Source organism: Pezoporus occidentalis, unplaced genomic scaffold, assembly GCF_034315485.1.
Source record: "Pezoporus occidentalis ecotype Australia unplaced genomic scaffold, CSIRO_AGI_Poc_V1 ctg23, whole genome shotgun sequence".
Classification (NCBI taxonomy): Eukaryota; Metazoa; Chordata; class Aves; order Psittaciformes; family Psittacidae; genus Pezoporus; species Pezoporus occidentalis.
In genome coordinates, this window is record NW_026914180.1 from 2,027,855 (window position 1) to 2,052,845 (window position 24,991).

Sequence of the window (24,991 nt, forward strand, 5' to 3'; positions counted from 1 at the left end):
TGAACAAAAAAAACCACCCTTCTTTGCTTTCAATAAACATGATTTCAGCAGAAATAAAATAATTGATTAATATTTAGGTGATTAGTCTTCAAAAGTATCACCCATGCACTTTTCCCTTTTTTACAGTGTTCCCAGTGAGATCACAAAATTTCATTTACTGTTGTCAGAAGAGCAACTAAGCTCCTCCCTCCATCCCTCCCACAGGCATCCTGATACAAAAGAAAACTTCCTGCATGGGAGCTAGATAGGTAGACAGGATGTTCTTTTGTATGAAACTGTGCAGGTGGGAAAATGAAGACTCTGTCTCTTTGAAGATACAAGCTAGCTGATATTAGCAAAAGAAATTGGTGTGAAGGTGTTTTATTTTGAAGGGGATGTAAGTATTTTGGTTTTGCTAAATGTTTGTATACTATGAGAAATCTCAACTGCTAATTTACTTAATTTAAACCTATGTATGTTTCATTAAAATATTCAGGGATGTATGCATACAAGTGTGTGTATATATATATAAGATGCATGCACACATGTTTTGGAGTCTTCGATATGGTCTTATTTAAGGTATGGTTGATACCAATTTCAGTGACACAATGTACCTAAGAACACGTATCTTTAATGTAGTCCTATTCTATTGCTGTAAGCATGTAGCTATTCCTGTATTTGACGTGTGACATTTTACTAAACATTAATATATTTCTCAGATTAATTACTGACTACTTCTTTGTCTTCTTGTTTTGTTATGTGGGCTTATGCCCTCAAATTGGCTTTGCTACTACCTAACCTGAGTTATACTTTTCCTGACATAATGGAATTTCTTTGCCAACACAAATCTGGAATGTTTTTCTCATAAAATGCTGTTGAGGGGTATTTTTCAGGATTTTTAGGTAATGCACAGTCTAGCCTGTGGCATGCATTTCTGATTTTGAGTGATTAGATTTTATTATGTTGATAGCGTGAATAACTGTATATTACATCTGTTAAAAAAACAAAACAAAGCAACCAAAAAAAGACCCCACTGATAGATATTTATCCAAGCACAAAGGTTTTGCTGGGGCTGGGGGGAGTGGGAAGCAAAGAGTAGGGGACAAAGTGTGGGGTTCAAAAAATGGCCATGTATTTTAGAAACAGCAGTAGTCCAATAAAATGTCCAAGTTTGATTTTACAAAGGACTAAAATCTTTCAAATCTGTTCATAATTAATTGTAGTTAAATAGAAGAATATGGTGATGAGAGAGCAGAAGTATTTTTATTGAAACTGGGTAGGTTATGGCAGTAGCTTTTTTCAAGGTATTGTACAATACAGGAAAGAGGTAATTTCTACCCTGTTTCATAAGGTGCTTTGTTAGCTATTTTCTTGGTTTGTTTTGTTTTTGTATTCCAGGTGAACTGATGAACAGTTGTTCATGTGAGATAAATATTTGAGCTAGTATATTTGATTTTGTGCTTTCAAACAAAATCCTACCACATGGATACATTTTTATTCTTTTTTTCCCCATATCAAAGAATCTGCTAAATGCATATTAAACCCCAACTGAACAGATATTTTACCCTTTATTTTTTCAGATCCAGGTGCTCACAGGAAATATTCAGTGGGTGGCTATTGACAAGGGAGTGGATAGAAATAATTTGAGACTCAGAATTGATTGTAATACAAGCTGGAACTAGGTTGAAACACAAGGACATTTTCTATTTATGTTCCCTGATAGATATTATTTTTAATTTGTGTAGTATTTCTGTTATTTTCTAATTGTCCATAGTTTTCTCTTTTAAGTTACTTCTAGCACTGGAAATAAACATATAGAAGGAAAAATGGATCCCTTGTTTTGCTCTTCAGAAACTAGCAACTTTCGACCTTTCACCCGTGAGTCCTTGGCAGCAATCGAGAAAAGAATTGCTGAGAAAAAATCCCAGCAAGCCAAAGCTAAAAGGGAGAATGAGGACAAAGAAGTTGACGAAAATAAGCTTACTCCTAAGCTTGATCTGAAAACCTGCAAAAAACTGCCATCTCTGTATGGGGATCTTCCTGTGGAGCTCATTGGGGAACCCCTGGAGGATATTGATTCATACTACAGTGATCACAAGGTTAAAACTTTCAAAAGCATTATTTTATTCAATTTTGTCTTCTGAACGCTTAAGAGATAGTAAAGCCTCTATTCAGGAGCTGGTGGGTTTTGATTCTTCTGTAGACGAAGATATTCTTCAAATATTATTGGTGGTTTTTGGGTCAGGAGTACTAAGGTATGCTGCACATTGTGTAATGAAAAGGTATTTTAAATTCCAGTCAGCAATTAGGATTAATTGTGAAAACCTGATACACTTGGTAGATACAATTTGATAGGAAATATATTCTGTGATCACTGATACTTTGTTTTCCAGAGCAACTTATATGATGTCTTTGGGGCTGAGCTTACTGTCATATAAACAGTGCCTGTCAAACAGTAAATGACTTATTGCATTTGTTTTGCTGAATTACAAATATTAAACAAATTGGGGGAGATATATGTGAGATATTTCAAGTACTCTGTGTAGCAAACCCACATATTTTCATTACAGTAAATTAATTTCCAGTTATTTTATGTCTCATCAGTTTTGTTTATTGTACCATATTCATATTGCATACTCTCCGTGATATTTCAAAGTGGTTTGTGCTGTAGCCTACAGGACTTTGTAAGGTAGGTACTAGAGAAATCCCTTCTAAATTAGATGTCTATTGTATGATTACTTACTGTTAAGGGGTACTTGACCTGAGGAACAGAAGCTTCCATCCAGCCCTATGTTGCTTTCTTTATACCAGCAAGTTACTGGAATATAATAATTTAATCAGAGAACATGCAGAAAGCTTTTTTCTTCCAGAGATTTCTTTTCTCAATGTAATCAGTAATAGTCTTGATGAAGAGAAACTAAGTCTGATTCAGTACAAGATGTTTACAGAAAAGGTAATGAACTCTGCTTTTTTAATTAAGAGATTTCATTTTTACTTCATGTGGCAAAAATACTTGGAGCTTCATAGACCTTAAGGTAGCTTAGAAGAAATTTACAGTGCTACTTGGTAATTTAGATGTATTTCAAAACTAAAATTTTTAGTTTAGGACTAGATTCTGGCAGTCGTACACAACGTGTTTTGTAAATAATTTTTTGTAGCCTGTAAAGCTATCCAAGAGTAAGATACTTTTGACTATGATTAACACCGTTGTTGCAGTCCCCAAATAATATCTTTTGATTACTTTGACCAAGTGAGTATCATCATTTGCTCTTCAAATTCATTCTCATTACTAACTTCTTCCTCACAGGCAATAATGAACTTTTGTCTTTTAACTTTTGTTCCTGCTCATGGCAGGGGGTGTTGGAACTAGATGATCTCTAAGATCTGTTCCAACCCAAACCATTCTATGATTCTGTGATTTATGTAGCTGCTGTCTTTCTTTCAAAATGTGGTATCGTCAAACCATAGCTCCAAGTAAGAATACAGGAAAGCATTACTCTTAATTGCAGTTAGATATCGTTCTAGATGCAGATTTGAAAACCTAAACATTTAATTTTGGGGTGAAATTTTGTTTCATTAAAATGTTTGATACTGTATGAATCTTTTTTTTTTTCCTTTACTTTTTTCCCTAGACTTTTATGGTATTAAACAAAAGTAGGATTATTTACCGGTTTACTGCCACATCTGCCTTGGGTATAATTAGTCCTTTTAATCCAGTCAGAAAAGCAGCAATTAAAATTATGATCCATTCATATCCTTTTATTGGTTTCCCTTACTTCAGTTTTAAAATATACTGTAACCTTTTCTGTTGTTCTCTTCATATGCATGTAAATGTAAGCTCATATAGCTGTGAGAGAGATTTTTCTAAAGTTATATTGAATGTTGGTTTACAACATTTGAGATATTTGCATAGTGTTGGTATACACTAAAATGCCAAAAAAATCTCAAATCTGCAAATCTGATGTTTAAAAAAAGTTTAAAAAACCCCACAAAACCTAGTGACATCCTGGGAAGGATGTGATTTTCAGCCACGCTTTGCCAAAAGAGTCTGATGTTATCCCCAAAAATGTGTTCTGCACTCAAGTTTAGAAAGGTCTGAACAGCCACCCATTTTTTTAATCTTTTTTTTGCAATAATATGAATGTAGTTTGGAGTATGTAAAAATATGAAGGATCACAGGTGTAAAACCATAGGCTGAATAGTTTCTGCTCTTTCTGCCAAACATCTGATTTCACTCAGAATTATATTAATTTGAAGAAATAGGTCCTTTTATGGCAACTTATGGCTGACTTTGTGCATTCATGCTATTAGAAATTGCTAAATTTACTGTTCAGTTTCAAATAAACCCTAAATGTAAGACCTATGTTTGTTAGAAAAACCCAAACACTTTTATTAGGGTAAACTTTTATTATAAGTGAACTTTCATGAAAGCATGTTTTTTCTTATGTATGTTTTCATCACCTGCCACATAAAATGAGAAAGCTTTCTGAACGTGTGGCAGAGCTTAAGTCTCTCCTTTAGGCATGTGTATATGGACTTCCAGTTTCAAGGAAGAGTGGTTCTTGGTAATTAAGCTTTTTCATCTGTTTTTCCTAGGCTTAAAAGCTTAAAACCCTCATTATTATGGGATTGTGGCCCATTTCTCTTTATCTCCTGCTCCTGCCAGGAAGAAATGAAGGTTTCTAAAGTTTCAAATAGCAGTAGACAGCAGAGGACTCAATAATTTTTTTCACTAATGTTCTTCATCTCTTCTGTCATGCATATTATGTCCTGCTCGTGTCCTAACTTCCAAAACTATCTTCACATGCAAATAATTCATTTTTATTTTTAGATCATTAAGTTTATCCATCTGAGCAGAATTTTGAGCTGACATCATTTTCTTTGGAAAATACATGAAAAGTCCTGATCATATTTAAAACCAAAGAAATTATTTGAAAACCTGTATGATTTATTATGTGCATGTCAGCAACTTTTTTGAACATCATTTTTTTACAGAATAGAACTTTTTCCTTAACTTATTATTCACCTTATTTACTTGCTTTATTATATGTACTGTGGTACTCAATTGTGTTTCCATGACTGTAAAGCTTCCACATGAACTCTACTGGACTGAGTAAGTATTTTGGTTACCATTTTTCACTCTTTCTTGGAATACTGACATGCTGGACTGAAGAATTTAAATAATGTGGTGATTCAGTTCTGGGGGTTTAAAATTCTCAGGCAGACCTCTTGGGCAAGATTTGGGATTATTCTTATTATTATGTCACACAGTCTTCTCTGGAGCTTCAGTGCCTTTTCTTAGAGGCTTACACCGTATGCCTTTTTTCTATGTTACCTAATTTTGTCATCTAACGTAACATAGAAGGTTGCCCCATTTTTTGTTTTAAGGATTAAGCCTTCTAGAGAGAGTGTGCAGTAGGATTCTAACTTAATATCTCTCATTCTAAGGCAATAACCTGAATTTCTGCTATGGCTGGCTGATGGAAAAGCTATAAAGGAATAAATATTAATTCCATTCTTCCTTGCTGTTTACATTAGGAAACAGTTACATTAGGAAGCCACTTAATGTTTTGCTATCTAATTGTACAATATATCAAGTGTAACTTGAGCTTATGTTCCAGAATTAAATCTTGAAAATGTGGCTGGAGCCTCAGAGTTTCTATAATTTTAATTCCTCTAATTTTGGGGTAAGCACGGTGATAATGAGAGCTTAATTTTATGTAGGATTTGTCAGAATAAATGTATAGAATGTGCAAACTTTATAGGCTAAAAATAAGTCTTTGCTGTTATTGTTCTGCCAAAATGTTGAGGCTTGGTAATTTGCCAAGCTGCTTTAGTACATAAACACAGCCATAAAAACATTTCATAAGGAAATGTGAACCATCCTTCATCCAGAAATAGTATCATATACTTATGTGAACATATGTGTTTGTAGATTTACATGGAGATCTTACTAAAATTCAGGAAGGCATCCTCTTGTACTCATGCTATTTCTGAAATTAATGTAGCCTGTCTTATATTACTTCACATTTTCTACCTTCATCTCCATCCAGTGACTAAATAATACAAAAGGTAGGAATGTGCCTGAATTTTTCTCAATCTCATTAATATTTTTATTTCTGCAACTTTAATATGTACTTTCCTTCTCAGATACATTTTTACTGCATTTTAATATGTACTTTCCTTCTCAGATATATTTTTACTGGCATATATACTTGTGAAATACTGATAAAAGTAGTAGCAGCAGGATTTGTTTGGAATGAATTTACCTTTCTTCGAGATCCATGGAACTGCATGGATTTTGTCACTACTGTCGTAATGTAAGTAGAATTCAGTGTTCTTTTGCACTCGAGGGATAAACACCCAAATAAAATGCTGTTCGATATTGCTGAAGTTCTTTAGAGTGTTTGGCATCCTACCTGCTTAAGGGTTACTGTGGTTGAATTATCCTTTGCATATCTGCAAAGAGAAGAATAGTCTAGGCCTTAAAGCGAGACCTAAATGCAAAGCTCATTTTAGAACTGATTGTTCTCAGTATAGTACATATTTAAATTTTGTAAAGAGGTGATTGCATAGACAGCCAAACCCAAGCATGCGTGTTTATATTCTTAGTTGTAATCTGGATCAGCTGAAACTCATTTGAGAAGGATCCAAAGTGGATCACAAGGGTGTTGAATAACATGGTGATAAATAAAAGGTAAATCCCAAGAATGATGATTTCCTTAATGCTTAAGGAAAAACACACTTAACTTTGTATACACAATTATGGGTTCTGAAATGGCTTTCACTTGTTGGAAAGATGATGTTGGAATTCAAATAGATGATCTTGTGAAAGCACCTCTCTGGTGTGCAGTCATGGGCAGAAAAGGAAATAGAAAATGAGGACCTTATGGGTAAGAAATAAAGAAAGAAGCAGAACATATAGTTGTTTCTATGTGTGGTCTTGTATTTTTCTCTAGGACAATATGTGATTTTGCTCCTGACATCTCAAAAGAATTAAAAGAAGATACAGAGAAGCTGTATATCTTTTATTCGATGCAATAACAAACAAAATAGAGTAGAACTATAATGAAAAAAGAAAATACAGAGGAGGAATACGGTTGAAGTCTGTAGCATAAAGCCAAAAAGAGAATAAGTTATTTTATTTTATTTTCTCCTACAACAAGAGCTAAAGGCACCAAATGAAGTTGCCATATGGCAGAATAAGAAAGGAGTAGTTTTTCACACTACATTCCTCCTATGGGAGGTTATGGATGGAAAGAACTTAGTTTGATCAGGAAGTCATCTGCACAAAATCCCAGATAAAAACATATTAAGGGTTACTTTTAACACAAATATACTATGTCTTGTTCAGGAAATCCCTGAGCTATAAACTTACTGGAAAAATTAAAACCGGGAATCATCACTGCCTTGATTCTAAACTCCCCTGTAAGAGTCTGTTGTGGGTAATTCTTGAAGACAGGGTAATAGGCCAGATGGAATACTGCTCTGAGCAGTTTTAAATTCATGTCAAAAGCAACTAGCTAGGTGGACAAGAAATGAGGAAGAAGCCAAGTCAGAATTTGCATCTCTAATACAGAATGTTAATCTTGAAAGCAAAATAGTCGTACTTGCAGCAGTGAACAGATTCATTCATATCCAGTCTCAGAGCTTTCAAAGCAAATATGTCATGTAGCATTTCTGAATGATTTTCAGTTGTCATATTCCAACTTATTAGGGGTGTAGAGTCATTTAGATTGGAAGGGACTTTCTATTGATCATATGGTTCAGCTCTGTGCTAAAAGAGTTACCAATTCAGATTAGGCTGCTCAGGATCTCGTGCAGGGAAGTTCTGAGTTTCTGTAAGCATGGAGGTTCAGCAACGTCTCTGAGCTAGCTATTCCAGCCACATTGTGTTGTTTGTTTTTTTTTTTTTCTCAAATTTCTAATTGAAATGTTGTGTGTAGCAACTGATGTCTGCTGCCTCTCATTCTTTCATGGTGAGCTTTCAAGAGCAGCCTAGATCCATCTTCTCTAAGCCCTTACATTGGACAGCTGCAGCCAGCAATTAGATTCCTGCTCCAGCACATTAGCCTGCTCTTCTTCAGACTCACCAAATCGAATCCAGCCTAATAATTTAACCATCTGATTATCTTACTGCCCTCCTTAGAGCCCTGGTTGGACCTGCTCCACTATGAAAAATGTCTGAAAATGAAAAAGCTGGACACAGATTCATTCTCAAAAATCACTTCCTTCAATGTATGAACTAGACTTCTCAACATATGAACTAGACTTCTCAACATATGAGCTAGACTCATGTTAATCTAGCCCAGCATGTATAGGGATTCTATTTCACAAAGTGTACTCTGCTCATGCATGTTCCGTTTGTCTTCCATGACCCTAAGTCCTTTTCTGCACAGCTGCTCATTGTCTAGTCTGTCCTGAGCTCCTACTTGTGGTCATGATGACCTGGGGGCAAGGTTTTGTCTTTGGTTTTGCTGACCTTCCTGAGGTTTCTACAGCCCATAACTCCAGTCCGTCAAGTTCATGCTGCAGAGCAGATTTGCTACCCCTTGTATTGACTGCTTTCCCTCCCGGTTAGTATTTGTGAACTTGAAGGCAAACTCTGTTCCATTCTTCAGGATGTTAATGATCCCATGAGGGATGCCAATAGTTACCAGCCACCAGCTGAATTTGGACCCTTCAATCACAGCACATAGATTCATGGATAATATTTCACTTCCACAGATTTATACACTAGACTCAAGGACCTGGGAGGCCTGAGAGCAGACCTCACTAATCAAGGCAATGCTGAGTAGTTTCAACTTTTGAATGTCCTTTGGCACTAGGTTCCCTGCCCCCTTAAACAACAGGCCCAGGGTTTCTTTAGTTAACGTTTTACTGCTGATGTACTTAAAGCAGCCCTTCTTGTTGCTCTTCATATCTCTTGCTAGCTTCAAATTCAGCTGAACACTTTGTCTTTCCTTGTTTCATCCCTGCATGCTTGGCAATGTCTTACTGTCCCTTCCCAGAGCTGTCTCTGCTTCAACCTTCTGCATGCTTCCTTTTTGAATATGAGGTTAGGCAGGAGCTCCCTGTTCAGCCAATCTGGTTTTCTGCCACATCCGCTTGACTTTCTACAGAGTAGAGTGCGACATTCCTGTGCCTTAAAGAAAATACCCTTGAAGATCAGCCTGATGTTCTGGGGGCTGCTTTTCCCTTTGGGAAGTTTCAGATGCCTGAACATGCTGAAATCTGCTGTCCTAAAGCCCAAGATTGTTATTCTGCTGTTCATCTTACTTATTTCTCTTGGGGTCTTAAATTCCACCATCTCATGGGTTCTGTAGCAAAGGCTGCCATCAACAGTTATACCCCTGACTGTCTTTTCCTTTTTCGTAAATAATAGGTTATGAACTCAGATGTCATCACACACATATATATGGATGTGAGCAAAGTATTAGTATGGGTAATCTGTAAACTATTAAGGAGCTTACACATTGTTAATCATCAGCCACTATCAAGAAGTCCAGCAATTGTATGAACAATTTAATTTTATGTTCTTACTTTCCTACCCATGCTCCTAATTAATTTGTATTCAAGCAGATATAATCACTTTGCACTATAGTATCTCCTTCTGGATTTTTTTTGGAGGGGGGTCCTATCATGCAACAAATAAAAATGTTTGGAACAGTTAACCGAAGTGCAGTTATTCCTTAAGGTACTTCAGAATTATTAAATGTTACAGGCTAGGCAAAGTCATAGTGTTCTGATCTATTGCTGACAAAGTCCATGCTTTGAGTGAGAGGTCAAACTCCTTTCCACTGGTCCTTTCCAACCAATGTTTATCAGATTCTGTTATTGAGAGCTTTTATTTTAAGGAATTATGTTACCAGTTATGATCCTGTCATAAGATGAATCACAATTCATGTCCATTCAGACATGAAAGACACCTTATAAAATATATTATGTAATATAAAGCCTGCTTAAGTGCTGTATTGGATATGCTACTTTTAAAGTATTAATTTTCTGATATTTTCAATTTGTTGAAATTGTTAAATTGAAACTAATTTCAATACTCAAGTACCTAGCTGACTGTTAAATAGAAAGAGAGCCATGTGGTGCAGAATTAACATACTGTAAACCTAGCTTTTCTCAACACCCTTCTCCTAAAGTATGTATTGTATAGTTTTGAGGTAGCTGCAACATATATTTTCATGTGGTGTTCTAAATCAGATTAGCCTCTGACAGTTATGACATTGAAGATTTTATATTTATTTGACATTTGATGGATAAGAACTCAAAAATTAAGCATCCAAATCAACATTAAGTAAAACCCTTATTTTTTTCAGAGGTACTAGTCAAAAGTCTTTTTATTTTATATCAGCATCTAAAAATGGACTTAGATTCCTAACTTTATGTATCTACCTTAGGACATAGTTGACCTATTTAGTTGCTGCACTTTATTCATTACTGTGTGCTCAATATGCATATGCTCTGAAAAGCTAGATCTTTGTCATTCAGTTATATGGTGATTTAATTTTATAGCTATGCTACTGTGGGCAAGGGTTCAGCTCTTCGAACTTTCAGAGTACTGAGGACTTTGAAAGCTATTTCAGTAATACCAGGTAAGGAACAACATGTTTTACTGATTTTCTCTGTGCTTCAGCAGTATGCTAATTCTAATTCCTCTCCTGTTCTTGTCTTCAGTTTTCTGGTCAATTTTTATGACTGTTAAGGAGATTGCAATGTGTAACTGTTTTGCAGTCTGTAGTAAATTTCAGCAGTACCCCAATAGAATATTTTTTATCGTTGTGGTTTAAGCCCAGCTGGTAACCCAGTACCTGCAGCTGCTCACTCACCCCGTGCAGACCTTAATGTGTAGAAAGTGCCTCCACTTGTCTCTTGAGGCAAAGGTGCATAATGGACAGGGCTGCATGCGGTGCACACTGGTGGAGGTCCTCCTGCAGCAGGGACTGATCTGCAGGACACTGTCAGTAGTTAAAAGATGTCAGGGAAGCTGACAGGGGGCTGGACTGCTTGCTTCAGGCCCAAACTGCTCATGGGCCAGGAGCATCACTCACCCTGTTGTCATCATCTATATTACCCTTACAATTTCTATGTAATTGTAAATATATTTTTTTATTTTTCTATTGTAATAAGAATTAAACATAAGAAATGTTTAATTTTTAATATTAATACCACCGATCAGTACTTTTTATTTCATATTCAGTATGGAGAAGAGAGATTAAATGTAATTTTACTTTTTTCTTACCAAAGACTACTAGAAAAATCATGGCTATCACTCCCTGGCTATGTCATAGTTCAAATTCAGTTATTCTGCCAGAATATTGGTCTTCAGTTTGTATGTAACCCATTTTCACAGAATTACAGAATGGTTGGGATTGGAAGGGGCCTCTGGACGTCATCTGGTCCAGCCTGTCTTCTCAAGCAGAACCATCTAGAGTTGGTTGACCAGCACTATGTCCAGACAGCTTTTGAGTATCGTTGAGGATGGAGACTCGCCAATGTCCCTGGGCAACCTGTGAAAGTGCTCAGTCACCCTCACAGTGAAAATGTCTTTCCTGATGTTCAGAGGGAACTGCCTGTGTTTCAGTTTGTGCACATGGTTTACAGACTTGTCACTGGGCACCACAGAAAAGAGCCTGGCTCCATTCTTTTTGCATTCTCCCGTCAGATATTTATACACAGTGAGATCCTCCCTGATCCTTCCTTTCTGAAGGATGAACAGTCCCAGATCTCTTAGCCTTTCCTCACAGGAAAGGTGTTCCAGTCCTTGTCATCTTTGTGACCCTTTAGAGGGCTCTTGCCAGTGTGCCCATGTCTGTCTGATACTGGAGGGTTCAGAGCTCGACCCAGTACTCCAGATGTGACCTCTCCAGTGCTGAGTAGAGGCGAATGATCACCTCCTTTGACGTGCTGGCCATGCTTTGCTTAATGCAGCCCAGGATACCATTCATGTTTGTTGCAAGAGATCATTGCTGTGTCATGTTCAGCTTGTGCCCATCAGAACCCCAGGTCTTTTTCTGCCACTCTGCGTTCCAGCTGGGTGTTCCCCAGCATACATTCTTTTCTCAGTGTCACAGATGCTCTTTTGGTTTTGAACTGGTGATATCTCTAAGGCTTTAACTTCAAAGGCAAAGTTCCATGAGGTCAGCAGAAGCTATCCTTTATTGTAATGTATATTTGGCACAATGTGAAGTACTTGTTGAATGTTAATCAAGCACAGAAATCTGTCCATATTCATTAACATTCTAAAAGAGTTTGCTTAGATGCCATCTTAATTTAGAATTTTCAAGTTAGCAAAATTAGTGTTGGAAGGAAAAGCCAGATAAGATATGATTAGGAATTTTAAGTAAAAACACATTAATCATTACTATGATTTATTTTACCTCATTTAATATTCTGAAGTTACAAAACCACAACATACTTGCAACTGTTGTATATTACCATATGGGAACACTACTGCGTTCCTCTTCTCATTTTACATATTGTTGAATCTTTCTTTTCTAGGTCTGAAAGTCATCGTAAATTCACTTATTGAATCTGTTAAGAGACTTACAGATGTGTTGATCTTCACTGTTTTTTGCTTGAGTGTATTTGCTCTAATAGGCCTTCAGCTTTTTATGGGCAATTTAACATCCAAATGTGTCCTCAAGAATACTACTTACAATGACACATTATGTAAGGATGCTAAGATCTATGTACCAGATACTGAAGGTAAATTTTATTCTTTTCCCTCATTTCATAATGTGTGTATTTTGTTATGTATGTCTTAGGGTTTTTTTAACAGATGTTAAAATATAGTTGCACATATTTCTCACGAGAAGGTATGTCCTTCCGTTTGCACAAGTAGTAATAGGAAGTCTCTGGGGCAACTGAATGTGAGATTAGTGGATCCTGGATTTGGAGAAAGATTAGCAGTTTGTAGGATAGAAGAGACTGAGTTTTCTATAAGCATTTACTTCTTCACCTATGCACATTGTATGGGGATCCTAATTTGAGGGGTACTGCACAGAGAATGTTTCAACTACTTAATTATATTGTTCAGGGATTTTGCCTGCTTCTGCCAGATGTTTTTATTTTTACCAGAAATCAAATAAAATCTTACCTTGTGAGCTGTTCACAATTATTATTTTTTTTTTTAATTGCCATAGGGACAGATCTGTTGAGAAACAACCCTATGGGCCCTTTGTTGTGAAAGGAGCCTTTCACAGAGATTTGGTCCAGCAAGGTTTTTTCTTTTAAAGTGCAACAATGTATGGTTTACTGCCAGAGTGCTGTAAGAACTGACAAGTGCTGATTTTTTGATTCCTTGATTTATTAATTAATTAATGAATTTATTTTTATTAGATGTCTGCGCTAGAATGAATAAATCTTCTGAAATATTGCTCTGTGGGTTCAGTTCACAGCCTGAGTAAGTGAACAAAACAGTTTTAGTATACTTCCTTATTTTTTTCCTCCAGGTATATTTTCTGGCGTAAAGGAATGGTGATGAAGAGGGTGCATGTCTGTGTGTTATTAAATTAAAGCTCAGATATTTACATCAGAAAAAGAATGAAATATCGTGCTAGGATGCAAACAACTATTTATGTGCTTGTTGCTAACCACTGGTAGTATCATAGTAATGTAGAATTACATGCATGAGTAGGAAAAAAAGATAGTAAAGACTTGTGAAATATGAATAAACTCTCCTCCTCTTGGTGAATTATTTTTTAAATATCCATTTTTTCCCCTCTTTATTTGTTTGAATGTAACCTACATTGGTGGAGGATTTCTGTCTAGTCAGAAACTAGGCAGAAGTAGACTTTGTCTAGCCAGTTTGATTGGACAAATGACTTTCTAGGATTGTCTGATATAAATCGCCTTTCTAGCAGAATTATACTGGGGAATAATGAAACAGACTTTCAGATAAACTGACCCAATATATATTTGATGTTGTATACTGGACGCTTTCAGGTACAATCTAACACTGCAAGTGAATACTGTTTAACGTTTCTTTTGTTGCTAGCAATGAGTGTCCCCAAAACTATACCTGTAAGAAGATTGGGAAGAATCCTGACTTTGGTTATACAAGTTTTGATCATTTTGGCTGGGCTTTCCTTTCTTTGTTCCGTCTTATGACACAGGATTACTGGGAACGTCTCTACAGACAAGTATGTACTTTTGTTACCTGCTATAATGACTTTAGACATGCAGTTTAGAATGTTATGTCCACTAGAAAATTCTGCACCTGTCTCAACATTACTGATACCAAATGTCTTCTAAAATCAATGTAAATATTAAAGAATTAGCTTCAAGTGACTAAGTTGCTACACCTTCTGTGAGTGACATTGGATGGGAGCAATCCTGCTGTGTATGCTCATTGGAGAGCACACCTGGGTCAATGATTAATAGTTAAATATTAATATGAAACCGCCACAGGATTTGGGTATGTAGTGGATTTGGCTAGTGAGCTCACTGCTGCTGCAGGGTAGATGAGGACTTGTTACACACACTGTTTCTCTTCCTTTGAAGTCCTAACTCCTCACAAAAGCCTTTTGGCTCAACATATACACCAATTTCAAAAAATTTTTGACAATTGATACCAGAAAAAAAAAAGGGAGCCTTTATGTTTTGATTCAGAGAGCTGAATTTAACTTTCATGTTCCACTTTTTGATAAAAATGGTACAAAAATTGCATGTAGAGAGCTCTCTGGGTCCCTTACATCTATGCAGGGCCTTTGCTAGAAAGGTATTATCCTCTGCCTTGTTTTGTAACTTTCATATGGTCCACCTTATTTACAGCAACCTTTACAAATTGAGAAAATGTAACAGTAAGCAATCAATCTAAATACTGCCTCTGATTCTCTCATCACAACATCTTTCATGATTCTTTAGATGATCTTAACTTTCATCTGTATTACTGAGTTTTATTAATTTCTCTGGTAGCCACCTGTGTATCTCTTTACAGCTGAAGTTGTCTTCTCTTAAGTTAAACTCTGATGATCATTTGCCTAATTTGCTGTGAGATATTTAATTTTAAGAATGTATTTTGTAAATTATTCCCTGCAATGACATCATTATGGACATTTGATGGTCTGTTAAGAAAGAGAAAACGTTGTGTGATCACAGAGACATTTTTAAGAGCTGAAATTTAATCACTTGGAGGCCAGGGGAACTCCTGACTAGATGTATTTCTACACCTTCTATTTAACTTAGACCAGAGGTATATCCTACTGTTTTTTAATGAAAAGAGTGCAGTATGTTGAGCCTTTGTGTTTTATAGGAAAATAAATTGTTTAAAGTTAGTTAGAAATCCTATTTTAAAAGTTAGTTTGTATAGAAATTATTATAACCTTTATTTATTATAACCTTTTCCTCACAGACTATCCGTACATCTGGAAAGAGCTATGTTTTATTTTTTATGGCAGTCATCTTTTTGTGCTCATTTTATCTCTTCAATCTGATCTTGGCTGTGGTAACTTTGGCATATAAAGAGCAAAATGAAGCTCTAGAGGAAAAGGAAAAAATACTTCATGATGCCTATCAAATTCTAGAGGAAGAACAGGTTTGTAAATTATTACAGATAATATATATATAATATGTGGTTCCTTTTGTTTTCTTCTGTTTGTGAATTAGGGAAATAAGAGTTTTAATTGAGCATCTGCTTTTTGAAATATTTTCTTACACTTTGTTTGTCTTTCTGTCGTTTTATAAATGCATGTGTGTGTCTATACATACAAATATATATAAATATATATAAGCATTTCTGCGTTACAAACTAACAGAATAAGTCCAAGTTCAATCATATTAAGTTTTAGGATTGGCAGACCTGATATTGCACAGGACTGGCTTGATGGCAAGTATGTAGCTTTCATGGAAATGCACAGGTTCCTGTGCTCTGTGGTTTACCCCGGTCTTGTACACTGCTACTATTGCTGTGTACAAAAAAATCCTTTCTCTGAATATTCCTTCTTGCTATTACCGTGTAGTTTGATGAAGGAAGTACAAGTGTGTAAACTGAAAGTTGGGGCTTTTCAGCCTGGAGAAGAGCAGGCTGCATGGAGACCTCATAGTGGCCTTCCAGTACCTGAAGGGGGCCTATAGGGATGCTGGGGAGGTACTCTTCCTTAGGGACTGTAGTAACAGGACAAGGGGTAATGGGTTAAAACTTAAACAGGGGAAGTTTAGATTGGATATAAGGAGGAAATTCTTTCCTGTTAGGGTACTGAGGCACTGGAATGGGTTGCCCAGGGAGGTTGTGAATGCTCCATCCCTGGCAGTGCTCAAGACCAGGTTGGACAAAGCCTTGGGTGAAATGGTTTAGTGTGAGGTGTCCCTGCCCATGGCAGGGGGTTGGAACTAGATGATCTTAAGGTCCTTTCCAACCCTAACTGTTCTATGATTCTGTATAAGAAAAATTGTCATTTCTACAGTTCCTTGATATTGGAAGTTCTGATGCTGGTAGATTTCAGGACTGATTAAAAATGTAGGCTTTCTGAGAGCCACTTGATTGGCTATTTAAGGCATGTCGTGCCTTTTTTTTGAGTGACTGTATGCAGAAGGCTTACCATTTGACAAGAGCAGTCATAGTCTTTGTCCAGGCTAATGCCATTAGTTCCATATTAATATAGATGGACATCCAGAGATTGTGTTTTCTTTGCTGTTGGTTTGGAGACCTCATAGACACAGATCAGATTTCTGTAGTATTTCCTCTTGGCACAATATTGCCTAGATTCATTCATTCCTTGCCTGTATAGGAGCAGGTGTCACTTTGTTGTTATTTCTGAGAAATTATTTTATTTCTAAGAAACGAAGCTCTGAGGTGAGGCAATAAGATAGACTGAAAGTTATTGGTAGGACATTTTATCTTCTTTTTATAAAAGATACCTCTGATTTACTGCTAACAATCAGAAAAGTCAGACTTGTAAAAGGACATTCAAACATTCTCTAACAACTACCCAGTTTCATCATTAAGGTGAATTGCATCACCAGTTTGCCAAATCCCTCCTCTCTAGCTGTTGACAGGCCTGTAATGTTTCTCTGTCCAAAATTCCAGCTTGCCAAGCTTTACTTATTCTTCCACCTATTCTTCATTCAATGGGATTAGTAGTTCAGAAAGGTTTAATGCTTTAGGATTTTGTTTAAGCCCTTAGTCTTCTGTTGTCTTTGGGCTCAAGGTCCTTTCCAAAGCAGGAAAAGGAGAGTAAAAGGATACACCAGAGTATCCTGTAATTCAGATACAAATGCAATATCTAAAGTGGCAAAGGCAGACTTTAATTACAGCAGCTGGTAAGTAACACTGTTTTATCTTTCAGTATTGTAAATAGCATTTTGTACTCTTATCTTTTTATAGTAATTTAATATTTTAAAAGTAGGAATTGTTGGTGCAGAGCATGCAGATAACATAATAATTAAATTGTATATCATCCTAATCCATGCACTGGCATTCATTTGCCCTGTATTATTAGACAGATCTTTTGCTGATTCTTTTACAGATGTTGGCTATCGGAGAAGGTAATAAGGCCCTACATGTTGAATCCAAAATGTCAGCTGCTGAGTTGAAAAATTCAGAAGAAAAAGAGGTGAAGAAAGAAAAACCTATTTTAAGCAAAAGTTCAATTTTAAGTGATCATGACAAAGATGGACATATGTTTCAGTCACAGCCTGTTCACTGCCACAAGAAGCTTGTAAGTATTTGAAACAGAAGATAGATTCATTAGACTTAGATGTGGTATGACAAGTAGATGAGAAGAAAATCTTCCTTTATTTGCAATCTTTTCCTTCATTTTTTTTTTTCTTAAACACACCCCTCCTCCCACCCCTCTCTCTTTCATGCATTGGATTAACTTGTGTTTTAAAGCAATCTGAAAGATAGATTTCTGGGACCAGAGAGAGACAGAACTAAATGGACTTGAAAGGGAAGTTTGAAGTGGTTGTCAGTAGTATAGTTAAGACACAGTGTAGACCTCAGCACTTAGAGCTGTGGAAAGATCTGTCAGCATCTCTATTGTGCTGCATAAATAAACACACAAAATCCTGTAAGTTTTAGAATTTCCCTAATGGCCTAATCTTTCTTTTTTTTTTTTTTTTTGTACACACACCTAGTTCTCTGGCCTAAATATTCTGGGTTGTATTTAGTTCAGTATGAAGATATCTAATGTTAGGGGCATAATTCACTTTCGTAACAATAAGAATCTAGTGGCATTTTTAGATGTTCTTGGAAATCTTGGATATTCTGGTATCTTTGGTGTCTGTGGCACATCTTCCAGCACTGTGTGAATATCTTAAATACATTATGGCATCTTAAATGTTACTAAATTTCTAGATTTAGGCAACTGAATTGTGCTTCAGGTTTTTGTTTGCAGGTGTCTACATGTTATTTACATTCTAAACTCCCAGAGTCGACTATAGATTTGAATTTTTGGGTCACAAATTAATCCTTAGTGACATTAGATGTTTTCTAGAGTGTCTTACTTGGCGTCCACCTGCTCTACAGAAGGGTACAGACATGATGTGTCATGTCTGCTTGGTCTGAGACTGTGAATGTCTCAGATATCAAATGTCTAAACAGGCAGTCTCAAATGGCTTCGGACACTTAGATTTAAATGAATCAAACATATATATATAAAACATCAATTATAATAAAGCAGATTTTAGCACATGAACAAATTAAACGTGGATGCCTGAATATTAGGCTGAAACCTACACGTGCTATTTCACATCTTGATTACAGCTGTGACTTCTGGCTTCCCTGCTCATCACTCCTTTTTAAATCCGTTAAGAAACTGCTTTTAAGAGTTGAAATTGTTACTTTTCCTAATCTTGAGGTTTTTTTTACAGTACCGTTGACACTGGCAAGATGCCGTATATCTCGTGGACAGTCCTTACTATCACGTTACCAAGACCCCAGCAGTACTTATATAATGGCATTATTATAGTTGGTAAATATTTTCAGAAGGAAACAACTTCTTGAAAAATATTACTGGTTTTGATGAAATGTTCTTTGCCTTTCCCAGACATATGCATTACCACCACCACTGATAGTTACCACTTAAGCAGAGTTGGGAAATAAAGGGTTGGGGAGTGGAACACACCACCACACCATCAAAAGCAAACGCATGGTATTGTTGTATTGTTTCATTTTACATCTTTCCAGCAAGGAAGTAAATGTAAAATATGTAAAACATTCATAAAATGTGTATTTAAAAAGCCATATTGATCTTATGCTGGACATAATTTTATTAATATTTGCCATTTCTTCATATTCTTTTGTTATATTATCTTCTGTTGTCTTTCTAACTAGAGGCAGATACTGCTGTCCTATGAATTGTCAGTGGACTCTATTAATGATCCTTTTCAAAGACAAAGGTTAATGAGTGCAGCCACTATTATTACAGGTAATTTGTGTTAAGTCATTCTTTAGTGTTTTTCCTGTGGTGATTGTGTAACTTGACCTAAGAGATCAAAATGTCACAAAAAACCAGCATTATTTTAAAAGTTGCTGGAGGAAATTATGCTGCTATTAAATGTACCTTTCAGTAAAGTAAATATTTTCATATCACATATCTGTAATTACGACTTAAAATTACCAAAGATCATACCTGGGCAAGCTGATTGCCCAGTAAAATGAATGGGGTTTGTGGATGAGAAGAGAGCAGTGTTTTCATTTACCTTGACTTTAGCGATTCTTACAACACTGTCTCGCACAGTACTTTTGTCTTGCACAGTACTTTTTCTTCCAAGTTAGGGTGTCAGGATCTGCAAGGGTAGACAACCAGCTGGTCAAAAAAAAATAAAAATGATTGGATGTTTGGACTTAAGTGTCTGGTGAACAAGCTGTATTCTACCTGGAGGCAGGTAACAAGTGGAGTACCACCGGGGTGTATCCTCGGACCCATCTTGTCCTAAGTGACCTGGAAGAGGCAACAGAGAGCTTGATCTTGAATTTTGCAGATGACACCAAATTAAGGGGGAACCTCTTGATACACTGGAGGTAAGGGCTGCCATCTAGAGGGACTTAGGCTGGAGGAATGGGCCAACAGGAACCTTATGAAAATTCAACCAGAGCAAATGTAAACGTCAACAAATCTGCAAGAACCTCTTGCAACAATACAGGCTATGAGCTGGCTGGCTGGGAAGTAGCTCTGCGGGAAAGGCCCTGTGGGTCCTTGTGGGCAGTGAGCTGAGCATGCAACATGCCCTTGTAGCAGCAATGGCTAACAGTATCCTAGTCTTATTAAAAGGAGTATAGCCAGGGGAAAAGTGATTATTGCCATTTATTAAGCACATCCTAGACCACATACTGTGCCCAGTTTGCCCCCAGTCTCCCCAGTATAAGACATACATTATGTTCAGTAGGGTGATTCCAAGCCAGTTGCTGGAGCACTTGCCCAGTGCTGGGCTGGTTCAGGCCAGAGAGAAAGCTTTGAGGCGAAGTTAATATCAGCCTTCCAGTGTGTAGGAAGACATTCTCAAGAAGATGAAGCCAGGCTCTTCACAATGGCACACAGCAGAAGATGAAGCAACAGACATGAATTGAAAGAAGAGAGTTTCAAACTGTGTGTAAGTAGAAATTTTCACTATGGGCAGCGGAACAGTTTATGTGTGTCTGCCCTCATAGCTGACCCTGCTTTGAGAAGGGGGTTGCAGTACAGATCTGAGGTCCCTTCTAACTTATCTTATGATCATATCTTCAACTATGGGACATCAAGATATGGGGCACACCCTTCTTCATTTTATGCTGGGCTTTTCTTCAAGCCATGCTGCATTTGTGACTGCATAGATGCAGCGCACAGAAAACTAGCTGACAGTTTCCAAAGACAGTTAAGTTATTTCTCCTTAATACAGATCCTCTATCATCCTTCAATAGTTTAATAAACATATGAAGAGGTGGGCAATATCACCTGTTTCTTAATTAAGAGATTTGTTGATAGTGACCTTCAAATAGCCTGTAATAAGTTTGTGTAGAATGCATGAAACTTTATTTTCAGTGATGCTGTTTTGCTCACATGAATGATTTTTCTTTTCAGACATTTCTATGAGTGATTGTCTTTTTCTTCATGCTGATATTGCACATAAAATTATCTGTATGTCACTTTACCTCTTTGTCATTTAGACATGCAAAAGTCAAAAATTACATGTCCTTCTCAATGGAAACATCTTGCTCGAAAGTGTCTAATTTGGAATTGTTGTTCATTCTGGAGAGCAGTCAAAGAGAAGGTGAAAATGGTAATTTTGGATCCATTTGCTGAAACCTTGATCATGGTTTGCATTATTGCAAATACTTTATTCATGGCTTTGAAGCATCCTGGCGTGAACCATGATTACAAAGAACTATTTTATAGAAGTGACTTGGTAAGTTAGGTCTATGTTAGAATGAATATGGAGTTATGACCCTGTATTTATATTTGAAAAATCCCATAAAGAGACATACTTTTTCAGTGACTTTTTGCTGGATTTCTTTTTCCTCTTTCCAGGTCTTCACCCTGATTTTTACAGCAGAAATGATCTTGAAAATCATTGCTCTTGATCCTTACAACTATTTTCAGCAAAAATGGAATATTTTTGATAGCATAGTTGTTATGATTGACCTAATAAGCTTTGAAGAAAATCTATCATATTTCAGGCTGGTAATTATTTCTTTATTCTTTTTTTTAAGTATATGTTGTATAGATTTATAAAGATTACAGTGAAACACCCTCAAATTATTTTACTGATGAACCCTTTATATCACTTCTCTTCATTAGTAAATAGCAAGCCCGTGTGAATATTTAATTAGAGCGAATATTAAATGAATATTAACAAATGCATTCAATATGATTATTATACTGTGTATATTGGATACTATAAATCCTGTGGCACAATGTGCTCTTTTGAAGATTTGACCTAGCAGACAATTCAATGGCTTTCTGTTAGGTCTGTACAGTGGCACCACTCAACTACATTTCAGATCTTCCATTAGGAAAAGGTATTATCTGAGCTTAGGGATAGCAGTGGTTCCCTCACAGCTTTTCCTTTTGAGTTTGTAAAATTTGATTTGTAAAATAACACAGCTTTCCTCAAGGCTTAAGCTTGGCCATGAGGTCTTTTCAAGGCTTTCCTTCATCTTAGGGAACAGGAGGAGTATCTCTGAGATCTCTATGTGTAATGTTATGGTTTTGTTTGCATCCTTACTATGTATTCAGAGTGCTATATTTCCTAAATGTTTCCAACATTCTTCATAGCTTTTCAGAGGCATCACACGTAGAAATTCATTTGAATTCTGTTTCATCTTGTGATCATGACTGAAAGATTGGAGCAGCCCTGATGCTGATTTTACTAAAAGTGTCCTTTTTACTCATGAGAATGCATGCAAAAGATCTGACCTGTCTTTTCAGATCCTATTTTAATTCAGTTGTGTAAGAGGCAGAAAAAAATTTTTTTCAATTTTTCTTACATATTTGATTTAGTCTACAATTCAGTCATTTCATAAGCCTCATGCAAGTACCTATAAGCCACTTGAATATTTCTATTGTCATCACCGCTATTAATACTAATTAACTATCTGAGCTGAAGCACAGTGTTTCACATTGGAACAAATATAAACCTTTCTTCGGGGAAAAGTTATGGTGCTATTCCTGTAGTAAAGCCAGCATGATAAATGCGGGGTCTGTTTTTTATTTGTGCTGTGCTACCTATGTAGTGTTTGCTACTCACATTGTTCTCTTGTGTTTTACTTACAGCTCAGGATCTTCAAATTGGCAAAATTCTGGCCAGCCTTAAATACTCTTATGAAAATAATTCTAAACTCAGTTGGTGCTCTGGGTAACCTCACTCTGGTTTTGATTGTCACTATATTTATTTTTGCTGTAGTAGGAAAGCAGGTTTTAGGCCCTTATTATGAAAAATATTCTTGTAAAATAAGCACCGATGCACAGTTACGCTGGCATATGAAGGATTTTTATCATTCATTCCTGATTATATTCCGAATATTATGTGGAGAATGGATTGAAACCATGTGGGAATGTATGGAAGTGGCTGGAAAAGGGCTATGTCTTCCCATTTTCTTGGTAGTCCTGGTCATAGGAAACCTGGTGGTGAGTTTCAAGCTATTTTTCAGTCCATTCTGAGTGAATCCAATTACATCAGCATCTTTTTTCCAAGGCAAACTTTATTATTTGAAAAATATTCACAGTATTCTTTTTTTCTGGATGTTACTTAATGTATGTTTTTCTTCTGACTTTTTTCCTTTTCCCCTTTCTCTTTCTCACACAAAAGGTAGCTGCTAAGCAAAATAAAATTATTTCTTCCACCCAGAGTATAGAAGTGCGGTGCTTTTGATAATTTGGTCTCTGATTTTTTCATCTTTGGTGTTACTAGGATCAATTAACCAAATTAGTCAGTGCTTTTAAGCTTGCCAACTTATCCTCTTATTATCTAAAGTCCCAGATTTTCTGGTTTGTGTGCCACATAATTTTCTACTGTATATATGCAGGAAGACAAAATCTTTTCCATGTGCTTGATTTGTTGGCACATACGAGATCCTTTTTGATGGTAGTGTTACTAAAATTTATCTTTGCCTGCTGTTTTTCTACATATCTACCTCCTTGTAGACATTATGGACATCAGAGCATGTGAAAATATATTTGCTAGACTCAAACTGTCACTTCTTTCTTTTTGTTCCTGCCCTTCCTTCCAGAAAGAGCCATATATATATATATTAGTATTTCAGTATAATAGTAAATTATTTCATTGCAGTGGTTGATGAAAGCAAGACTGAGATGCTTTTGTCTAATGAAGGTTTTCTGAAATGCCTTTTCTGTTACCAGTAGTGTCTCCAACTTACTTTAACTATTTTAAGGTGCTCAACCTATTCATTGCCTTGCTGCTGAATTCATTCAATACTGACTCCTCAACGGATCAAGAGGAATCTGGACAAATGACCAAAAGTCAGATTACCATTGTGCATATTCGCAAGGGCCTGCAGTCTGTGAAAGACAGAATTTTGGGTCGTTGTTGCAAAGCAATGAAACGAAGCCTCAAAACAACAGCCAAAAAGAAGACTTTGGTGAAAATTTCAGCCAAAGACATAGAGGAAAATAACTATGCCATGATAGATGTCAGAAAGGATATAGACAACAGCTGCTTAGACCTGGGTTATTATAATACTGAGAGGAATTGCTCAGTAACAATGAAATATGAAGAATTTTTGACCAGTCATAGTACCTGTGTTCCTATTGCAGTACCAGAGACTTACACGGATGAAGGTGGTGATGAGCACAGTGTATGCACAGAAACAGAATATAGAAAACAGGTAGGGAATAGTAATATTTGAAAAATTATTGTAACTTGCATCTATAAATATGATCTTGAAGACTCAACTGTAAATGTTATCCTTTCTCTCATTTCTGTCATTTTACTTTCTTTGTTCTTCTAGTAGCTTCAAAATGCAAAATAGACCCAAATAGTTTCAGTTATTTAATAATGTTGAATATTCACTTTTTCATCATTCTTCTCATTGATAGCTATCATTCTACTTTGGTCTGTTTTGCTTCCATTTAAGGTTGTCAATTGCTAAATGAAGTTTGATCAAGACAGAAAGTCTCCTTTGCCTTACAGCCGGCACCTGGAATTTTTTGAGGACAGTACTCTTGTGTTGTTTTTATGTTGCTTGTCAGTTGCACAGAGTCCAGATGAAAAAGCAAATAAAAGCTTCTCCTTAAAAAATTAATTTCTTAATTTTTTTTTAATCCCCCTTTCACTTCTATGATACTTTGGACTCCCCTTTACATCTCTTTATTTTTTTGTGTTGGGCAGGTAAAGGCTCAAGTCTTTCTGTGTGTGAGGTGTTTATATTGCCATGATAAAACGGTGTGATTAATTTTCCTGTACATAGGCATTTTGGGATATTTGAGATACTTGGGGTATCTGTCACATCCACATGGGACTGACAAATAAGACACAGAAGCTATAGGAATTTCCGTTGACACCGTGGCCAGGGGTGTGTAGAAACACCTCAGATGACACTGGGTACCAGCCACAATTATATTAC

At 36.3% G+C, this 24,991-nt stretch overlaps 1 protein-coding gene across 2 annotated transcripts in view; it reads left to right on the forward strand.

Annotated features, from left to right (window-relative positions):
- The first annotated feature begins 1,762 nt into the window (after nt 1–1,762).
- Nucleotides 1,763–24,991, forward strand: part of LOC134165048 (sodium channel protein type 5 subunit alpha-like) — a 41,697-nt gene continuing 18,468 nt past the window's right edge. Inside the window, exons 1-15 of one of the 2 annotated variants that reach the window (XM_062621390.1) lie at nt 1,763–2,078; nt 3,612–3,730; nt 5,006–5,092; nt 6,171–6,299; nt 10,504–10,583; nt 12,490–12,696; nt 13,330–13,393; nt 13,988–14,132; nt 15,344–15,526; nt 17,457–17,648; nt 19,265–19,358; nt 21,077–21,315; nt 21,438–21,590; nt 22,683–23,036; nt 23,801–24,253. In XM_062621390.1, the coding sequence (XP_062477374.1) occupies nt 1,806–2,078; nt 3,612–3,730; nt 5,006–5,092; nt 6,171–6,299; nt 10,504–10,583; nt 12,490–12,696; nt 13,330–13,393; nt 13,988–14,132; nt 15,344–15,526; nt 17,457–17,648; nt 19,265–19,358; nt 21,077–21,315; nt 21,438–21,590; nt 22,683–23,036; nt 23,801–24,253 (2,772 nt within the window). In that variant the 5' untranslated portion in view covers nt 1,763–1,805. Of the gene's footprint in view, nt 2,079–3,611; nt 3,731–4,987; nt 5,093–6,170; nt 6,300–10,503; nt 10,584–12,489; nt 12,697–13,329; nt 13,394–13,987; nt 14,133–15,343; nt 15,527–17,456; nt 17,649–19,264; nt 19,359–21,076; nt 21,316–21,437; nt 21,591–22,682; nt 23,037–23,800; nt 24,254–24,991 lie in introns of those variants that run through there. The other variant, XM_062621389.1, reaches the window with a different exon arrangement.